Source organism: Hippocampus guttulatus, chromosome 19, assembly GCF_054856545.1.
Source record: "Hippocampus guttulatus isolate MCC_2025c chromosome 19, RoL_Hgut_1.0, whole genome shotgun sequence".
Lineage (NCBI taxonomy): Eukaryota > Metazoa > Chordata > Actinopteri > Syngnathiformes > Syngnathidae > Hippocampus > Hippocampus guttulatus.
The window spans coordinates 5,505,754-5,526,584 of record NC_141279.1 but is presented as its reverse complement, the minus strand read 5'-3'; the positions used below and the strand labels follow the sequence as shown (position 1 = coordinate 5,526,584).

Sequence of the window (20,831 nt, the reverse complement as noted above, 5' to 3'; positions counted from 1 at the left end):
CGCCAAGTATTACTCCTGCATGGATTTATGAGTGAAATTCATGTCGGCGCTGAGTTAATTGGCTGCAGTGAGCTCGCGTCACTCGTTACGAATTGTTTTCTCCATTTGTACACTAAGCAGGGTGCATGGTGCAATCCAAGTTGAAGTCTGGATTGCCAAATGTGTTATTCGCTGCAGGAACAGCACACTGTGATTTGCTTTTTTTTTGGTCCTTTCAATGATCCTGAACTGAAACCAATACTTTTGAAATTCATTCTTCCCACGACCAGTCAAGTCAAGTCAAGTCAAGTCAACAGTATTTATAGAGCACTTTCAAACAGCCATCGCTGCATACAAAGTGCTGTACATGGAGCAATTTAACATGCACAATAAACAGTAAGACAAATCGGTAATAAAGGCAGTAGAAAGCACCAAACAGTAAAACCAAGAACAAATCTAAGTCATGCTGAGTCGAATGCCAAAGAATACAAGTGAGTTTTGAGGAGGGTTTTGAAGATGGGCAGCGAGGAGGCTTGCCGAATGTTTAGTGGGAGGTCATTCCAGAGAGAGGGACCAGCAACAGAAAAGGCTCGATCCCCTCTGAGCCTCAGTTTAGTTCTTGGTACTTCTAATAAAGTCTGGTCCACAGACCTGAGGCGCCGGGCAGGTGTGTAGGGGCGGATGAGCTCAGAGAGGTAAGGTGGCGCGAGATTATTCAGAGATTTGAAAACAAATAAGAGGATCTTGAAAATAACTCTAAAATGAATGGGGAGCCAGTGAAGGGATGCCAGAGTAGGAGTTATGTGCTCCCTCTTACGAGTACCAGTCAAGAGGCGAGCGGCGGCATTCTGGACCAGCTGAAGGCGCTTAATGGAGGACTGGCTGACTCCAAAGTAAAGGGCATTGCAGTAATCGAGCCGGGATGTGACAAAGGCATGAATTACCATCTCAAAGTGTTCATGTGAGAGGAGAGGTTTTATTTTGGCCAGCTGTCTAAGGTGAAAGAAGCTGGATTTAACAACGGCACCAATTTGCCGATCGAGTTTGAAATCACTGTCCAGTTTAAGGCCCAAGTTTGAGACTGTTGACTTAAGATAAGGAGACAGGGGGCCCAAGTCTACAGGATGGAATGTACAAGGGCCACTGGGACCAAACAATATCACCTCTGTCTTCTTTTCATTGAATCTCAAGAAATTTTGTGCCATCCAGGTTTTGATTTCTTCCAGACAGGATAGGAGTGGCCTTAATGAGAAGGCGTCTTTCTTGCTCAGTGGGACATAGATCTGGCAGTCATCTGCATAGCAGTGGAAGGGAATACCATGTTTCCTTAAGATGGAACCCAATGGGAGCAGATACAGCGAGAACAGCAGAGGCCCCAGAATTGAGCCCTGTGGATCGACTGGTAAGCACATCGGCCTTACAGTGCAGAGATCCTGGGTTTGGTTCCAGCCTTCCTGTGTGGAGCTTGCATGCTCTCTGTGTGGGTGTTTTCCTGTATTCTACAGGTTCATGAAACACCAAATTCTCCCTAGATGGTGTGAGTGCGGACGGGTGTTTGTTGATCTGTGTCTTGCGATCGGCCGGCAACCAGTTCAGGGTGTCCCCCGCATACTGACCAAAGGCAGCTGGGATAGGCTCCAGCACCCCCCAAACCATTGCGAGGACACGCAGCTTGGAAAATGGATGGATGGATGCATTTCCGCCACAGCTTTTTCAATTAAAAAAAAGTGTATTATGACTCAAAGAATACTTTGGTTCATGGTTACATCTTTTTCTTTCCACACTGATTTCATTTCATTGAAATTCAACATATTAGATTAACTTGATGTCAGCTTTATTTTCCATACATGTTTCATTCATTACAATCTTGTGTATCCAAATAAATAAATTTAAAAAAAACCACCACCACCAGTGAAGACATTTAGGCTTGGTTGTGACACACACGCAGATGAGGAAAATAACAGTATGGGACTGCTGTTAACACCTCGGGGTCGTTAAGAGTGGTCTTTCAGGAGATTCCTGTGCAATAAAAACCCACATCTGCCTCTAAAATGCAGCATGTTTGAAATAAAGAATAGCCACGCGATTCTTACAAACGCATTTTTTTTCATTGTTGGGCCCTATTGTGGAGTCATTTTTAATCAGCATGCAGCGTTCCCTGCGCAAATATGCACAAACGTCATTTTCTTCCCGAGTGTGTTCGGTCCAAAAGACACGAAATGGAGGAAGCGCTCAACAGTGCATTTCCTCTCATGCTGGCTTCATCAAACAACGATTACATTCACGACGAGGATACATTCTTTTCCCATTCAAAAGCACGACATCACTTTGACAATAATTGGCACCTTCTAAGTTATCGGTCATCGGCACTTCTATCGACATTTTCAAGAGGAAACGCAACGACCTGGGCGAAGCAATGCACACCTTTTTCTTTTTCCATCTGAATGTTTCAAAGGACGTCCCTGAAGGCACAAGCAAGGAAATCCCATTGTTACTTGAAGGGCAGTGTTGAGCTTCATGCTGCCAAAACGCGGCTGGCAGGTCAGGCGCACTTTGAACTGGTCTTCATTTGAAACCGCAACACACGGAAGGGACGACCTGGAAATCATGTGACTCGAGAGGCACTGGAAGGGCCTCGGGGTTGTGTCTGTGGCACCTCTCCTCAGCTATTCGTGGAAAACAAACCCTTCCGGGAACAGCGGTTACTACAGTGGCCGGCTAATAGGAAAGTAGTAAATTCGGTCGGAGATGTAGAACTGATCGTTCTCAGACTGTTATTCAAGATCTTAATTTGCTGGGGCGTAGCCAAGATTAGCCTGGGTTGTTTGCATAAGCCACAGAGTGTTTGTTACCTCAGGTAAGACATGACAAGAGGTGTCATTTTTATTTTATTTTACAATTGCTACATGTAAGGTTTGGTATTAAAGTGTTTTGGGTTCATAGTTTATGGAATTATTTACAGTTTAACATATCATTTAGAGCCGTTCTAAACATTTTGGAAGTGGGAGGGGGTTCAATTCCTCATGAGGTCTTGGTCCCGGTTTCCCTTGGAAAGGGGATTGTGGCGTTTACTGTTTCCGAATATTTACAGCAAACAGACATCATCATGTGAAACAGCAGAGACATGTATCGCATTCGCCCATCATTTGACTTGCAACGGTTTGGTCAGTGCGCACCAGTGAGAAGTGACTGCATTCCCAGTGTGAAGCTTGCCAAACAATGCGCCGCACACATTTCACCTCAAGGGCCCCCCCGTTTCCTCCCGCGCTTGCCTTCGATGCGCACAAACACGGGCGAACGTGCTGCGGCATGGAGAACGGCGTGAGCCCTTTTTCAAAAATGAACCCCGACGTCGGGTCAAATATCGCTGGTCCTTGTAGTCATGGTGAGATCTCCCAGGGTGGAAAAGAAGTCCTCCATCTCCTTCTCCAGGAGTTTGTTGCGGTTCTCGGCGTCCTCCCGAGCTCGCTCCGAGTTGCGCAGTTTGATCTCCAGCATGCGCTGCCGCTTCTTCTCCTGCTCCATCTCCTGCTCCAAACGCTCCATGTGGGCACACAGGGCAGCGCTGGAGTCCTCCAACCTGGACATGGCCATCCACACGCGCCAGCGTTTATGTTTTGAGACTAATAGAGCGACCTCGCTTACAACTTATCTGCCGACGGAAATCAAAATTCCACTAGTGCACCTGTTCAAATGCCAGGTTTTTGTGACATCGGAAATGAGACGAAGACAATTCATTTCAAAACTTTTACCACTCTTAAGTGTTCAAACTTGGATCAAATGGAACTCAGGCGCCCATTTCAAGTACCTCAGATTGACCCGAATTTTTGATTTCAGGCAGAAGCTGCAAGGTGTTTGTTCTACTGCTATTTGGAACTGTTCATAATTCCCTCCATTCCACTCTACCTCGGGTCTAAGATGAAAAACTTTGACCCAAAGGATTTGATTGGCAGTTTGCAATTTTGCAAGTCACTTCATATCTTTATTGATGTAAGCGTTGAAGGACCCAAAACGTTCATTTATTCATGATAGATTTTTTTTCACAGATGAAATCAATTATTGGAATTTAATAATGGTGGAAAAAGGTTTTGAAATGACTTATGTCGTTCTCTCAACTTACTGTACGTATAAGTTATTAGCTTTTCACATATCGTCAGCTAAGTTGTGTACTCACTTTTGGATCCTGACCTCGTAAGCGGCCTTCTGTTTCCTGAGCTCGTCCTTGAGGCCCTCGACCAGACCGCTCAGCGTGACGCCGGCTCCGTCTCCGTCGTCAGACGTGACGACGCACGCAACTCTGGCGAGCACGCCGGCGTTGTCGTTCTCGCTGCCGTTGCCCAGCTCCATGGCCTCGGAGCTGTCCTGCTCGGAGCTCATTGGCTCCGTGGCTGCTCCTCCGTGCCGTCCTCTATCGGGTCCCCTCTGACTCTCCGCCCACTCCCCCTTGTCCCCGCCGTCGCAGCTGTGGTGGGCCGAAGCATCGCCGCTCGTAGAGTCTGGCGCCGAGATCTCACAGGAGGAGGTGGACCAAGGAGTGCTGCCGACACTCTGCACGCTACCCATGCTCGACGAGGAGGTGACGTTGTCATAGGTGGAGAGTCTCTGCGAGGAGCCGGTGGAGTCCCGGTCTCGGGCTGACCTTTCACCCGAGGAGGTACGTCTGTGCCCTCTCAAGGAGGACAAACCGTTCATCAGCCAGTTGCCGCTTCCTCCTCCCCCACCGGAAGACACGGCGCTCGGTTCCACCGCCGAGCCGCTCTGCTTCGGCTGCGGCTGACAACGAGGCGTCGAGGAGCTTTTAAAAGAATACTTCCACGAGGGGATGCTCTTCGCTTGTTTACTCGGGCTCACAACTGTCTCCCCCTTTGCCGAGGAAGACCCCAGTCTCGGCCCGGGATTCGGGGTCTGCGCGGGGGCGACGGCGGTGCACAATTTGGCTTCGAGCGATGAAGCACTGCTGTTCAGTTCTTGGTCTGGGTTGGAGACGGGGCAGCTCTGCAGGTCCTCTTCCGAGATCCAGGCACCGAGGCTTCGATTGAGGAGCAGGTGCTCCGCTTGGGGGGCAACGAGGTCCTCTTGGTTCCTCCCTGAATACAAACGCTTGTGTTCCCTGATAAGGACCGTCATGAGGTGCTGCACCAAAGAGGTACCTAAGGCAAAAGGGATCAACATGGACTTTCACGTACTGTCCCGTTTTCACGTTTTTGACCGATCCATCCCAGTCCTATTTGAAGAACTCTTGTGATTTCATTTCAAATTCAATGATAAATTTAGCCCCCCCTGATACATGCCGTTTTTGCACCATCAAACTAAAATGACACAGAGAGTCTACAAAAAAACATGACAATCTCGTCTCCTGAAATCTGGGAGGAAGTGGATGCTCGTCATTTTCGACATTGTACCTTCCATGATAGTGACCGGGTCTTCCATCTTGGGTCGAAGGATATTGGGCCCAAACACTGTGGCCAGGTTCTGGACGCTCATCTTGTTTTCATTACAGTGGGACTGGACTTCATCGAGGAACCTCAAAATGACGACAAATGACATTTCATTTCGCGGCTGCACTTGCGGTGACGCAATTGCCATCCCGACTATCAACTCACTTGCATATATACTTGAGGAGATTGTAATTAGGCAGAGGTAGCGTGTTGACTTGCTTGCCGAGCTCCTGAACCCCCTTGTCGAAAAGGAAAATGTTTCAACGACTGGCAGCTCGTGTCAGGACACAAACGCAAGCGGCGGCGAAATGCGCACTTACCTCCTCCTCATCTTTAGCCAGAAGCTGCGCGCATGTTAGAAAGTCTTCGTATTTGCAGAAGGGAATGACGGGTTCAGGCAGCTCTCGCAGGTACAACTTCAGCAAGGAGGCCACCGTGTGAACGTCTGTGTTGCTGCAGGGGAATTCGCCAGAAGGGATGCCATGCGTCTTCAGTCAACAGGTTTGTTTCTCCGCTTCTTCGGAATCGCTTGACGTCGCCTACCTGTCAAAAAGAGGTTTGTCGCCACAGTCGAAAGCCTCTTGCAGATCTTTGACCAGGTTGGCCTGGCCCGGCATCCGGAAGAGACCCTCCTCGTCCAAGCCCCTCTCCCTGATGAAATCCACACACTGCTCCACCAGCAGCGGCGCCAGCCGGGGGCCAAACTTCTTCTCATACTGCACTGTGTCCTCTAATCGCTGGCCGAATATCCCTGGAGAAACAAACAACAACAACAACAAAAGATTATTCTGTAGTTTAACAAGACCATTTATCCACTGAAGATAAGCTTGACATTTTCCTATGTTGTGGCGTCTGGGTGAACAAAGAACTATGCAGAAGTGAGGTTGCTGAGCTTCATTAAGAAAAGCGGTGCTACCGAGTGTCTTTGTTTCAACAAATAGTTCAACAAGTCACGACGCGACTGAGAAGCAGAAACAAACCATGTTGCTGTTCAAAGCGAGCCAAGTTTGGCTCGACTTTTCAGTACCCCAAGCCCATCGCTTTGCTCATGTCACAAAAAGCTGCATTAGCTAATAACAGAAAAATATAGAAGGAATAACCGTGCAATCAAGAGACTTGTGTTCAGATTACAGTTGTTTCGGCAAGCGGCTCTCGCAGTGATGACCGCTCGACACTCGAAGCGTTGGCTTTACCTCCTCCAAACGGTGCCCAGATGACCCGCCGTATGGCCTTGACCCAGTCATCCATGTCTGTCTGGGAGTTGGCCATGAGCAGGAAGGATTCATGGCTGATCGGTGGGCGGTCCTTCTCCCCCGTACCACCTTCAAACACATACAACGGCTATATAAGGGCTGTGCATGTATTTTATTTTTATTACGCACACTCTATTATACACATTAGGATTGTAAAACTGGAATTCTTATTTTACACTATACGTGGTCACTTAACTCTGAATTAAAAATAAACTGTGTACACGTTGCAAAATGTTTAATGTGTGGAAAAAAATAAAAAGGGGACTGGACCGTCTGTCTGAATGTGACATGAAACACAAGCAAACACGCTGTGAATGTTTCTCACCACTAGACGGCAGCAGAGCTCAAGCAATTTAATTCAAGGGTCACCATACGTCAGCTTTTACTGAGAGCAGATTGTGTCTTTGAAAAGATAAATAAGTAAAAAAAAACAATCAAGGTCACAACAAAACACTAGATATCTCGTTTCTTTGGCCAAGAAAAAAAAGATACATCATGCAAGAAAGCAAATTAGAATTGGACAAAAAAAAATAAAAAATCCATTCTGTACTAAACAGCATTTTGATCTTAAAAAAGTGCACTTTATTTCAGAATCACGGGGTAACGGTGCGACCACATTCAGTCATTCATCTGTGAGAGTCGGAGTCCAAATATAAACAGTAGTGCCATCAAGCGAAATGCTATTGTCACCCAACTTTGCAATCTCACACCATCGTGATGATCACACCGGTTTGTCTTTTGATGTACACTTGATATGGTCAACTCAACGCTGATTATTTATTGTTTTGCCCCCAAACACGATGCACAAGCTTAGCGTGGGAGATATGGATTGGCACCACAGGCAGCCCGTGGATTTGCCTGCACAGCTGAGACAACTAGAAATGAGACTCGAAATGTAAAGACAAGACTCAGACATTAAGGAGCCTGGACATCTTTTGATTCCGCTCTGCAGAATCACGTCCCGATAACGCGCACAGACAGAGATAGCCCGCACAAAATCAATGCGCCCAAAGCTAGCGGACAGCAAAAACCACAACAGCATCTCAGCTGGAAGTTAATGAATGTAGAGTACAAAGATCCCCGTCGGAGCGAATTAAGATAAGAACTGGCAGGCTTTGGAGACAATTTCCAAGATGAGCTCCTCTTGAGGTGAATGGAACCTATTGCGGTGTGTCGACATGGCGTCAGGCAGACGTTGACATTTGGGCTCACCGGGAGGCTGATTGATAAACAGTGTGTGTCAGGCTAGAACATTTGAGTGTTTATCGATGATACAGCCTCTATTACAACTGCACTTTTTGCCAGACAGTACACACAGGCGGTGCTGGCGGGAAGCAGGGAGGCACTGCGGCGTTTACGGTGCCGGAAATGATTTCACAACAAACAAGAAAGTCATCCTTTTATAATTGCCTGAAAGCAAAGGTATGTTAAAAAAAAAAAAGTCCTTTGAAGGAATCGCACCCACTTTCTAATTGACCATAGGAGGACTTTTTGAAGCACTCTCGAGATCAAGTGTGCAGCTGCCACAAGTTAAGACAACAATGGAGCTGTCAAAAAGTGAAGCATGGAGAGTCTGTGTCATCGAAATGCACAAGTGCAGTCAATGAACAGAGGGGCGGGGGGCTATCATTTTCAACAGCCTCTGATATATCCACACCTACTCCTTTCTTTTCTGCGATGGATGTCCTGTCTTTGGGTGGGTGTGCAGCAAGAAACAACATAGTAGTGCAACCAACAACAGAAGATTGTGCTTCTCCACGATGTGACAAAGTTAGCTTACATCGAGTGAAGTGCTCGGCTGCCCCAATGCCTCCTCTCATCGCTTTACTACTCTAGTTAAAAAGCTCCAGCAGCTGTTTCCCGTTACCTTGGAGATGTTGCTTCTTCAGCATGTCCGGTTTACAGCAGACCGGCCCCATGTCTGCGCCAACAGTTCGGACCAGAGCTGGAACCGGCTCCGGGTCTCCCTTTGCACCTAAACCCTGCAAGCATGGAGCGCCTTGGCCTCCGCTTGGAAGCAGATCACGACGCAGGTAGCAGCAGCGACGGCCTGCAAGCTGCAAGCGCGGCACGCTCGGTGCCAAACGGGAATGGAATCCATCCAAATGAGTCCCACTCCTACAACTACGTCTTGCCTCTTTCCATGGCCCGCTTTCTTCCTCTCTTGCCTATTGAGCATTGTGGGCCGCAGGTCCTTTCCCTCAGCCCCCCTGGGGAGAAGTAAATCCCTAAAGGGGAGTGTGACGAGGCTCTCTCTCTTTCCCCCTCTCTCTCTGTCTGTGTCACTTGTGTGTGCTGGAAGATGGGTTGTCCTCCAATCTTTGCCAAATAAACTTGTGTGCACACTTTAAAAAAAAAAAGGACTGGGGAGGGGATGTGCCAATCAATTACTGTGAGATACATTCTGCATAGACTTTGGGTTCTTCTGCGCCGACTAGTTCATGCAATGCAAATTATTTTATGGCCAGTTGCGGTCTTTCCAGCAGCATGTTTATGAGATCACCAACCCACATTTGAAGAAAAAGATGACACAGCAGTGTTTAAGGTTAAATGCCGTGTTCGTTTGCACTTTCTAACGCTTGCATCCATTTCTAACATTATTCAGCATTACCACCGCGGTATTACACAGATTTCAATGCGACAAAGGTCAAACAACCTCAAACCCGACAAGTCGGTACGTAGACAGATTGTGTCGTCGTGCAGCCACAGCTCTCGGATGCCGCTTCATCCGAGCACAACAGAACTTTACGCCCTGTCAGCTACTCTAAAAAAAAACAAAAAAAAAAAAAACTAAACTGCTGCTGTTTGGCCGAAATGCTTCCAGGATTTCTTTTCCAGACAATAACTACGATTGGAAAACAGTCAGTTATTTGTGGTATATGTTGGCGTCGGTGTGGACAAGGAAGGCATCTCACCGTCTGACGAGTTATGCAAGGTCATTGTTCTCAGTGACCTTGGATAGGTGCAACAAGGCATATGGACAGACATGAAATAGCACAGGAAACAAGAATGATGTGCTGAATTTATTTCAAAAATAATGACCGTCACTGAACGTATCGGGGCAATATAAACGCTGCAGGTGAGTGTCCAGATGTGCACGCTTTGCATCAGTTTCCGCCTGATGACATTTCCAATGGGGCTGTGTGCCCGTGGCGAGAGGCTCATTGGAGTTCACACCCTTCCGCAACGTTGACCGGCCATAAACTAAACACACAGGAGACTCACAAGTTGGTCGTCCACTCCAAACACAAGGAGAGGTCCTCCGAGCAAACACAGCGTGCCACAGGCAGCGAGAGCGGACTCGACATTATCCCGGTGCTCGGATTCAACAGCACATGGTCTGATTGTAACTCGCTCATTGCTTCATCTCAAAATGTATCCCTGCAGAATGGCTATTAGGGCAATACTAGACTCCTGAGACTCCCCTCTTGCATTACATTGGTGTTTCACCATGACACATTGGACATGTGAAGGTACACAAATAATATACGATTACAAACCGCCCCCCCCCCCCCAAAAAAACCTGATTAGCATTGCCACCGATGAGATGAGAATGTTACTCTGACTTGCACAACGGTGCCACCTGTTGTTTACGTCAAGAAATCTTACTTGGCACAATCTCAAAAAGATGTCTTCCTGGTTCATCCGGGTTCGCGGTGAGCTCGTTCACTTGGCAGGCCTGCAGAGGGATGCAGCCCTGAAATGTACAAAAAACAACACTGAGCTTCAACAAAAGCAGAAAGCGCGATTTGCTGTCGTTTGTGGCTTCACCTGTGAGAGGCACAGAATTCATTTCATATTTTTCCCCATTTTCTCACCCATGTCATCCAATGGGGAGCCACACAGGTGATCAGAATACTTGATCAAGATCAATCCCCTATCTAGGTACGACAAACTACGGCCAAGTGAGCTGTGAAGAGATGCCGGCGTCTGTGAATCTGCTGACTGGCATCCTCCAGCAAGTCTGGCGAATTGCCTCAGTCTGTGGGCCGGGCCCTCGCCAACATTAGTAGCCGTGGCAACAAATGGAAGAGGCGGGTGCTGGTTGCGGCACAGGGGAAGTGTTGGAACTGGGGGATTAAAGGTTCCGGTCGGGGGTGCGGCGGAAGTGGGGGGGAGGGGGGGTTCCCTGGGGGATGCCCAGCGCTGAGAACAACGCAGGCAGCAGGGGATTTTAAAGTGCTCACCTCATCGCAGACAATCACACCATTTGGGGTGGGGGTGCACACAGAAAATACTCGACGAGCCCCTTTGAAATTGATCTGGCAAACAGAAATGCAGTGAGGTCACAATTTTCTTTCATTATTTGTACTGGGGGAGGAATTCTATTGCAACAATAAGCGGACATCTCCCCCTCCTCTCGCAGAGCACCACTCCCAGTTTCAAATATCCCATCGATTAGAAGATCAGAGAGACGACCACGGCAGGATGACACTTTTGCACGCATCCCGTTTTCAGACGGGGAGGCCGCGTCGATGCAGATGACCGTTCCCCCTCACTATATGTGCGCCAGAGACCTGAACCCATCGGTGTTTTCAAATCAATACAGCTCGGATGAGTATTGGCAAGCTGTGATGAAAGGGCAGTCTGTGGACCCGCTCCGTCATTCGGTCCCCATAGGATAGAGCAACTGCAATGAGTCGAAGACGTCATCCGATGTGGTGTGCGCTCTTTGTACGTGGGTGTGAAGGAAAAGACAGCCATGGCAGATGGGCCTCTGCATTAAATAAACAGCAGTCATCCAGAATGAAAAAACAAAAAAATCAATACAAGTGTCAAGGTTTCAGTCCGGAATTCGCAGTGATGATGATGTTTTAAATGGCGCGTGTGTATGTGTCTGATGAAGATGGACCTGCTGTCTATTTTTATTGTTGGATTACATCATCCCTTCTTGTTAGCCCATTGTAAACCTATTCAGCTAACCTGCTGCAACACCCCCTTTCCCCCAACCCGAGCAAGGCCAGTCGAGTGACACGCCCACTCCATTACTGGTAAGTGGTTATTAAAGAGGGAAAAGATGAGTCAGCGCGTGACCACAAAAGGTGTCTTAAATTGAGAAAGGAATCGAATCAGTTAGGGCATTTTTTTCCCCTTATAAATATTTTTAGGTTGATGCACTAATGGAGGAGGAAACCAAGCGCTCTGCTGTGTGTACTAGCAGCACTTAGACCGGAACTGTCGGTCTCAAGTGTCTTGAGCCATTAGCATAGTGTTAAAACCTCGTGTTGAAGCTACATTATTTGGTGTCGATTGGTAATTTTATGATACCAACTCCAGCAAAATGGGGAAAAAAAAGGTTAAAGTGTGACTAGGTTCCGAAAATTAAAAGACCCCGTAAAGTGAATTCAGAGATTTTGTCAGAAAATAAGTTCAAGTAACAGCTTCAACGTGCGTCTCGCTTTGCAATTACCTGTGGTTTGGTTTCATCTTCGTCCTTATAGAAGTCGAGCTGTTCTGAGCGCAGCACGAACCAGCGCAGTTGCCAGTTTTTCATGATGCTGCGCTGCTTCTTGAGCCAGCCGGCCTTTAGCGCCCCCTCCTGGAGGCTGGGCGAGGCCGGCTGGCAGGAGCCCCGCGTCACCTCGCCCATCACCATGCTCTTGGACCTGGCTGCACACACATTTCCATTTTCAGTGGGCGCACAAAAGTACAGTAGGCAGTCCGGATTTTTGGAGAAGCGCAAACACTTGTGAAAAATGTCTCTGGTAAAAATGCTCAAGTCGAAAAAAAAAATTGGAATTTTGTTTGTTATATAAAATACCCATTTGATAAATGGGCACAAAAAGGAAAAAAACCTGCATTCAGTAAACATCTTATGCTGTCACCATCTGTTGAAAAAGGGCCAATTTTTGTTTCCAAATGAACAGCAAGTCAGAAAAATAAATGGCCAAATAAAGTACAGATTTAAATACAGTAACACACACCGCTGAATGCAGGCTCGTCAATGATTGAATTGACAAAGATTAGACGACTCCATTATCCATCTTGGCCCGTTGCCCTGTTTTAATTTTTTTCCTTTTCTTCTCCATTTTCACCCCTGCAGTGTTATCTTTCATTGCGTATGCCGCTCATCACTCAGGAACACACAACCTTCTGCCCCCCGGGCAAGAACACCTCAAGATGAGATACAGAGGCAGCAGGGCACAAATATGAATTGAACACAAATAATGTCGAGACAGTGATGGGGGCGCACACACAACACACATGCTTCCTGAAGCCTGGGGTGACAGGGATTGTACCCCCCCCGACCCCACCCGCCTTCCATTTGGAAGGTCCTTGGGAGAGAGACTTATTGCCTCGCCACAAGCCAAAAGACAGGCAAACAGCTTTGGCTGGAGATAATAGGACCACGTGGGACCGACTGATTCATTCTCAACAAATGCGCGAAACCTGAGCTGGCTCCGCGGCGGTTTCAAACCAAAGGGGACGGGCGGGCGGTATAGCCGTGTCCCAATGCGACATCCGTCTTTCCACGACGGCGAGAACACACGTTGCCCTTATCTTCAAACGAGTTCACGAAAGCAGCAGGGGTTCAAGTTGCAAGGACATTTGGCTGCCAACTGGGCCATATGGATTTATGGGACACAGGTATGAACTCCTGGCAGGCTATGCAAACAAGGCGATGCAATTTAATGATCATGAATAATTTACACGACTCGACTGCGCAGACGAGTGTGCGTGTAGACGATATGATCAATGTTGCGGAGGGAATATGGCGATGGAGAAATTATCAATTGTATTTGATTGTCTTGTTTTCTTTTTCAGCATACATGGGATGTTTTATAGGCACCACTGTTCCATTTATAGAAAAAAAATGATCGGGATACAGTTAGATTAGATTCAGTTAGTCGCTCTTTGACCTTGTCTCCAAGGTGGGACGTGTTTGATTCATTTGAACTGCCATGGTTCAATGGCTACCCAGTTAAAAAAAAATAAAAAAATCTGTAAATCTAACACCATGACAAATGGATTAATACCCACGGTTACAAAAGTATTCATGTGGGAATATGCTCCAAAATGCGGCTGTGATAAATGCGCACTGCTAACGAGGTGTTTTGAATACGTCTTTTTCTTCTCGCAAAAAGGCCAAGTCATCCAAATGGCCGAAAGAAATCTCAGTGAGATCACTTCAAGGAGGAATTATGAGACAAAGCCGACACAGTTGTGGCACCGCATCACTCAGAGGCTTGACTGATGTCAACGTCCGCTCCGCAAATACGTCACATTGAAGAATGTACTCGGCACGCTTGGCCATAGACGACGTTATTCGTTAAGTGGACGTTTCGGGCTCTTTGGAATTTAGTGGAAGAGTAACACCAACATTACATTTGAGGGCTACTCGTTGCTTGTCAGAATGTGCCGAGGATAATTTTTGCAGCAAAGTTCAATGAAAGAGCTATGTTGGAACACGAAGATAAGGTATTTCAGATGAGGAACACTGACAAATTTCTCTTTGCTCATCCTTCTTTTGATAAGACTCTCGTTTTTACCAAACACCACATCCATCATGTCGTAATCGATGAAGTGAAGCTCCGTTGTCATATTTCACGTTAATGACGCTTATCCCGCCATGAGTCTTCCTTAGACGCGGTCCAGTTATCATTCCTGTGGCGCTGTTTTTCACCGAGAATCACTCGTTGCTCTGTTATTACCGAGAGGATGCAGACACATTTATTCTCATGAAGAACACACGCGGATTATTGAAAACTAAATTCGATACTCTACTGCTGTAGATTCCCTTCAAAAGGCGTGGAAATGTTTTTGCTTCTGACACATTTCTATCTTTCAATGTATTATCATACTTAAATTTTGTTACCTGAGAAATCTAAGAATGTCGAAATATTTTTTTCCCCCTACACATAAATCCAATCTTCACGCTTACAATTAAATTCTTAAATTGGCATCATCGTAAAAACAAAACAAAAAACAAACTGTAGTATTGTTTACAGTGTTTCAAAGGACTGCCTTTGTCTTCACATTTTCTTGTTTTGAACGCAAAAAATAAATTATCGTATTTTCTAAGATCACCAAAATAATCCCTATAATCGACCGCAGTGTCATTAGATCAGCGTCTGTCATTTATGTTTTAGGCAGAAATCGGCGCCTCGATCAAATCTGGAGGATGGGGTGGCTAAAAGGAGCTTCAAGAGTGACAGGGCGCTATGGACCTGTGGATGAAAGCTCAACGGTGTGGGAAGAGAAAAAGTAGAACCAGTTTAAAAAAAAAATGTCTGCATTAATATTTTCATCTCTTTTCGCCTTGCCAGTGTTCCCATAAAATAATTCCGGCGTTAAACACGTCAGCTGCGTGTGAGTGGAACACACACACACACACGTCTATGATTCACACTTGAGTCACAGAATTTTTCTTTTGTGGGTCTGAAAAGTGCCAAAGCTCCAATTTGAACCTCATGCTCAGGGTGATTCAGACCTTCCTTGGCTCTGGGGGGCTGCACTGTGGCCATATTAGCCTCGGTGTCAAATTTGTTGGAACCGAAAGCATGATTAGCATTTGTCATGAATTACATTTTAGGAAGGGGAAACAGCGAGAGGCTTTGCATAATTTCTTCCAGGACGAGTCAATTTGTGAAGCTTCAGGTAAAGCCGACACTCAGATATCCATGTAAGGATAATCATTGGATTCAAATGTCACCGATACATTTTCCAGGAGGACAGACATGTTTTCAACCTGTGAACATCAAGGGTAAAACAGTACCCTGGAGGATACCACCCTTGCAACGAACTTATGACACTACTATTGTACCTGCACGGAAACGCAGCTATTATATAGTGTGCATCTTGGGGGTCCGTTGAAGGCATTCATTTCAGTCTGAGAATATTGATAAACCTGAATTTTCGATCAGGGAATGTCGTTAGCTGCATATGTCGGATTGTTTTTGTGAAATGCTTTCACTTCGTCCGACTCAACAAGCTGATAGATTGTTGAGAAAATATTGTAATAATATTGTATTCTATTCACCGGCCATAGCATTAAGCACACCCCATACAGTAAATATTAGGGGTGCAGGGAAAAATCAGAAGGAAAAAAAATACACTCCATGTAGTCAGACTTCCTCTTTGGGTGGTCAATAATACAGTTTGAAGCGGCACTGGGTTTTTACTATGTCTGACACGTACGGTCAAGCTATACATACACTTCATTTCATACACGCAACCAAGGATGCGCCGGCATGCCGGAGGAATTTAATTCCATTAATCTAGTCGTTGTGTGATGATTGATGGTGGGCAGGCATAGTTACAGGTGCATCAGCGCGGAACTCGCAGTAAGGCTACCACCGCTGATAAATTACCTGGTCGGTTTGTGTGTGTGTGCATTTAAATCTACGCTCTGACAATCTGCTGGGGTTGGGGGGGTTAAATCATCTTGCGCCTGTATGTGGAACCTGTGGCAAAGTGGAACAGATGCAGCATGATGTGCCTATCTCATCATGTTATGTCCACGTGTATACGAGTACGCCATTGGAGGGATTGCCGCCGGTTGGCGCATCCTGTATTCATGCGGAATGGCAGCGCTGCCACGTCGCCTGACTTTGATCGTAAAACCATGGCAACGCACATCAAGTAGATGCTGGAGGAGAGGGAAGCGGCTTATATGGAGGCAATTAAAACAGCGACGGGAGCACCGAAGACAGAAGCCGAGCCACAATGTATTTGCATTTTTTCAGAGCAGGACACTTTAGATATTTGCTGCTAATGGTTTGACCCAGCACGGTGGGTCAAGACGATCCAGCAAGGAGCAAAAACTACCCGTAGTGATGACTTACTGATTGGTCACCAGGTTATGAGTCTGTTGTCAAAATGAATATTAATTTTATCGCCAGCTTTTCTCATATTTGTCGGCTCAAGAAAGAAAAAAGCAAACTCAACTAGCGAGATGACGGGCGTCATGCAACCTCTCAACAATTTTCTGTTTCAAAAATTTACTAGCCGTTCGGCAAGGCGAAGTTCCAGTTGAACAATTTGGGTTTTTTTGGTTTTTTTTGGACGGATATGAAAATACAAAACTTGACACACATCATCATCATTATCGAGATGCTAGCAGCTAATGTGGCAATTCATAAAACACACATGACCAATGTCTATTGTCTGATAATCTATGCAAATGCATGGCTGAATCCTCTTTAGGAGCAATTTCACGCAGCTCCAGGAGAGGATTTCCGCATCGCGCACCCATTATCGGGAGCTATTCATTACATCTTAATCACATCCAGATGAATAATTGGGAATCGGGATGGAACGGAGGACACGTGGACTTGGACACACATGCACAGCAAGGGCTTATTAACGCATCCTTTTACGAGTGCAAACACATCACAGGCTACGCACGCACGCAGGCGCAGGCACACGCGCGGCACCAGCTGACAGCCGGCGATGAAACTCGAGATGCAATTGCTTCCTGACAGATTTTACACCGGCATCTTCGTCCAGTTGTAGTATCTTTCAATGTTTTTTTTTTTAAACGTTTGAAATGTTCTGGTGTCGGTCACCATAAAGCGCCATTTCTATTGAGAACAGTCGAGAAGGAGACAAAAGTGTCCTACCTCTTCGGGTCTGTCGGATCTTGGGACTCAGCATGGTTGTCATGGCTTGTGCGCGCACTCTCCTCTCGGCATGTTCGTGTCCATCCAAGCACCGCGCCCCTCGCCTGCGCCACCCTCAGCCTCCTCTTCCTCTCCTCTCTCTGACCTTCTGCAGTTGCAGCCGCCAGCTGGGGGTTGGGAACACAGGGGAGGGGAACAGAACGAGAAAAGAGGGAGGGGACTGGATGGAGAGGAACTACCCCGTTTTTTTCCCCTTGTTCCATGCACATGGCTAGTGGCCTCAACACCCCCCCCCCCCCCCCCCTTCTGTATTATTCATAGCGTGGCATCCGCCTCGGGTGGATGGAGCTTTTTGATTCGAACAATCTATACCTGATCAAATTGAATCCTGCTTTTAGGTTTCTGGAAGTATGTGAATGCTTTCAAAGTGAAAGGCAATTGAGTGGGGGAGGTGGGTCATGTGGCAGGTGTCAACACTGACTCCACCTCATTAAGACTTTCTGAGCTTGCCCCCCATAATCACTACCCGCCACCCACGATTAATCCCCCTCCTTTATCATGTACTCTCGCTGTTCTAAGCTCACTGTCCATTTAGTCTCGGTAGAATTCCCTTCTACTGTAAATCCGTGGGTCTATTCAACCACGTTCCTAAAATATGCCATCCAGGCCTCTTCTGGTTTTCCTCGAGTGACAGTGCCTTTCGACTCAAAAGTCAAAATTGCGGAACCCTCACATGCTACACCCGCTCGATAATTACTTGCATTCCAACGGCACAACTCTGAAAAACCCACGGAGAAAAATAGGGTTCCAAATGGGTCTGACAACATCCTATCCCGTTCGAACTGCAATGCAGTCTACATTTGACATATTAGGAATGTGGCATCAGAGGCAAAACAAGTCGAAATGTGGCTATGCGTTCCGGTTATAAATATTTGGTAATCGCCGTATGCTGTCATGTTGTCTCATACATTCATTTTGAGAAGTGTGTTTTACACAGACTGGAGAGTGGAAATGAAAAGTCAACCCCGCCCAGGCTTCACCTGCAACGCAACACATTTGGGAAGAATCCATGGTGTGAGTTCATACAGGCTAGCAGGGTAGCCTCGTAAACGTTAGCGTGTCAATATCGCTGCATGATTCGACTGTCACCAGTCACCTAAAATGACCCCCGAAGTGTCATCATAATCATTTCAGGAACTCACACTACTGCACTGTCAAAAAAAACATCCTCCACTTCATTAAAAAAAAAAAAAAAAAAAATTCAAAACCGCAAAGTCAGGTGAAAAGAAACCTTATTCCCATCAGTGTCTCCCCTGCAACATTTTTTGTTGTTGTTTTTGCTTGTGGTACGTCTATGTTTACGACTCTCAAGTCCGTTTTCTGGCGTTGTTGGAGGCGCAGCTGTGCCACAGCAGCAGCAGCCAGTCGACACTGGATAATAGCCATAAGTCCTGCACTGCAATTGAATCAGAGCGGCCACAGCTGCTCTTATTACAGAGCAAAGAGGGAAGGAGGAACTGAGAGGGTGGAGGGCCCCCGACCCCCCCTTTTTTTTAATGTGTATGTGCACATGTGTCCTTTTTTGACACATGGTACATGCACCGAAAAGCCAACAAGAGTCTGAAATGGGGCGGCACATGCTCTAAGACACACGCACGGCTCAAAGTCAAACGCACATGCAATGAGGTCAAATACGGACGTGAACGTGAAAAACCAGGATCAAAAAAAAAAAAAAAGTACAATTAAAAAAACAGAGCCTTCAATGCCAGCCTGGGTTTTCAAAGTAAAAGGAGTGTGGGCACTCCCAGGGTGTGGCATTGAAAGTTGTTTGTGATTCTACCACCCAACCCAATGTTGTTTTTATCCCGAGTGGAAATATTCGGGGCGGGGGAAACCACACAAAAACCACCTGATAGTGTGCAGCTGAAATCAAAAAGGTTAAACTGCCCATTTTCATTTTTTCCGGACCACTCCATCTCCACTAACAACATGACTGCTTCCTTCTCAGAGTGCCAGAGCCCAAGGTGATCTTGAGCGACAGCTGTCCCCGTCGAGTCCGCCCACAATACAGCAAGAAGTCAGCCCGTTCTCTGTTCGCCACTGTAGCCGAACGCCATCACTGAATTTGAGAGGACGTTTTGAAATATTGAAACGCTGCGTGATTAAAATTTCATTGCGACAGGGAGGGGCAAAACAAACAGGACAGTCGGGGGGGGGGGGCGGGGGGGGGGGCTGTTGAAGGTGTGACTGTTGACTTTGCGTTATTTATTGTTTGGGGCATGAGTGGCTGCAGTGGTCCTGTTTCAGTCATCTGCTGCAGGCCAAAAATACGACTGGATGGTTGTGTGACTCGATATTTATTCATTTTTAGAACCGATACCAATATGTGACTATTTTGTTATACAAGTATATACCAAAGTGATTTAAATTCCTTTGCATGATTGAGTAGGTGACTTATTTTGCTGTCTCGTAGTTAACACGCACACGTCGAATTTGCTGCGAGATGTAATGGCATCCATTTTAACAAATTTAAAACGGCAAAACAAACAATATCTCACTCTGACGTTGCCATGAAGAGAAAATGTCTTATTAATTTTGACCAGACTAAGGGGACACAAAGTAGACCAGTGCTGCTCTTTCACCCCTTTTAGGTCACCTCCCACTCCTGTCATTCCCTCTAACAAATGCGATGAAGAGAGCGGGCAGGATAAGCAGACTGTGACAAACACGAAAGATGCCAGCCCCCCCCCCCCGAAAGCTTCAAAGTCGTAGAAATTTTTCCTGCTATAAAATGGGAGTACGGTTCATACTCATCACTTCTCATTGACCTATAATTCATGTTTGTGGGGGTCCAAAAAAAACCTCCATTTGTTGAGTTTTGATTTTCCAGGTTTTCAACTTGAAACGACAGACTAATCCTTGAACTAACATTTCATACGCAGACACGGCATGTCTTCTTAACGTGCAAGAAAGGGCTTGCTAATGTGTCTGTTGATATTATCTCATTCAGATAATGGAAGTGACTCTTGTCGAGTCATCGCAGCACACGACAGATTAAACTTAAAAAGAATGCCGCATTTGCTTTTTGGACTTTTCACTTTCGTTTCCTACAGTCCAATTAGCCTCTCAGCCGATACGGGAAACAAAGCCAGGTTGTTGAAATTAATTCGATTCTATTTGTGGCCACGGATGGGCTTGGCTGTGGCATCAGTTTTATTCATCCTGCCTGCCCGTATGTATTAAGGCGACTGACACACTGAGTGGGAGAAAGCAAGCGGGGATGGAGAGCAGACTAATGGAATAGCCGAGTGGGGAAGCGAGAAGCCACAAAAAGACAGCCCATCCAGAGGTGTGTGGATAGCTGTGAATTGATTTTCAATAGCAACGGCAGAGCGCTTGTATCGGGAGCCTCGTGCAATGAGCATTCGATTGTCAAGGGCCCCCTTCACCCCCCAAAAAGGCTACAGGGTCAACGAAGGTCTTGGTTTATTGGTGATTTGTATTCAAGCTGGAATATGGTCAGAGCTGTAGGCTTGCAATATTTTGGATATGAGTTCTAAATGAGAGAAAAAAAATCCAAGTATATGAAATTGGAAGCG

General features: G+C 46.5%; 1 protein-coding gene across 2 annotated transcripts; it reads right to left on the bottom strand.

The window, feature by feature from the left end:
* Positions 1-1,791: 1,791 nt before the first annotated feature.
* Positions 1,792-18,948, bottom strand: arhgap22b (Rho GTPase activating protein 22b). 2 transcript variants are annotated; one of them, XM_086139122.1, is made up of 10 exons: positions 17,233-18,948; positions 12,081-12,280; positions 10,280-10,367; positions 6,611-6,739; positions 5,961-6,168; positions 5,738-5,870; positions 5,583-5,656; positions 5,382-5,503; positions 4,154-5,129; positions 1,792-3,559 (listed from the first exon to the last, which is right to left on the bottom strand). In XM_086139122.1, the coding sequence occupies exons 1-10, from the start codon at positions 17,273-17,275 to the stop codon at positions 3,337-3,339; spliced, it is 2,196 nt and encodes a 731-aa protein (XP_085995248.1). In that variant the 5' UTR covers positions 17,276-18,948; the 3' UTR covers positions 1,792-3,336. The 2 variants fall into 2 exon arrangements, with proteins under 2 accessions (XP_085995248.1, XP_085995249.1); XM_086139123.1 differs by lacking the exon at positions 17,233-18,948 and having other exon boundaries at positions 10,280-11,387; positions 12,081-12,211.
* Positions 18,949-20,831: the final 1,883 nt, after the last annotated feature.

What these genes read in the sequence shown, in the direction of transcription:
- arhgap22b (XM_086139122.1), bottom strand. Translation starts at nt 17,275, where the DNA reads ATGACAACCATGCTGAGTCCCAAGATCCGACAGACCCGAAGAG. An exon ending in TCTTTTTGAGATTGTGCCAA is followed by an intron (nt 6,740 to 10,279) that starts GTAAGATTTCTT and finishes ATGTGTTTGAAG; the next exon opens with GTGGTACGGGGGAGAAGGAC. An exon ending in TGGCTAAAGATGAGGAGGAG is followed by an intron (nt 5,657 to 5,737) that starts GTAAGTGCGCAT and finishes CTTTTCGACAAG; the next exon opens with GGGGTTCAGGAGCTCGGCAA.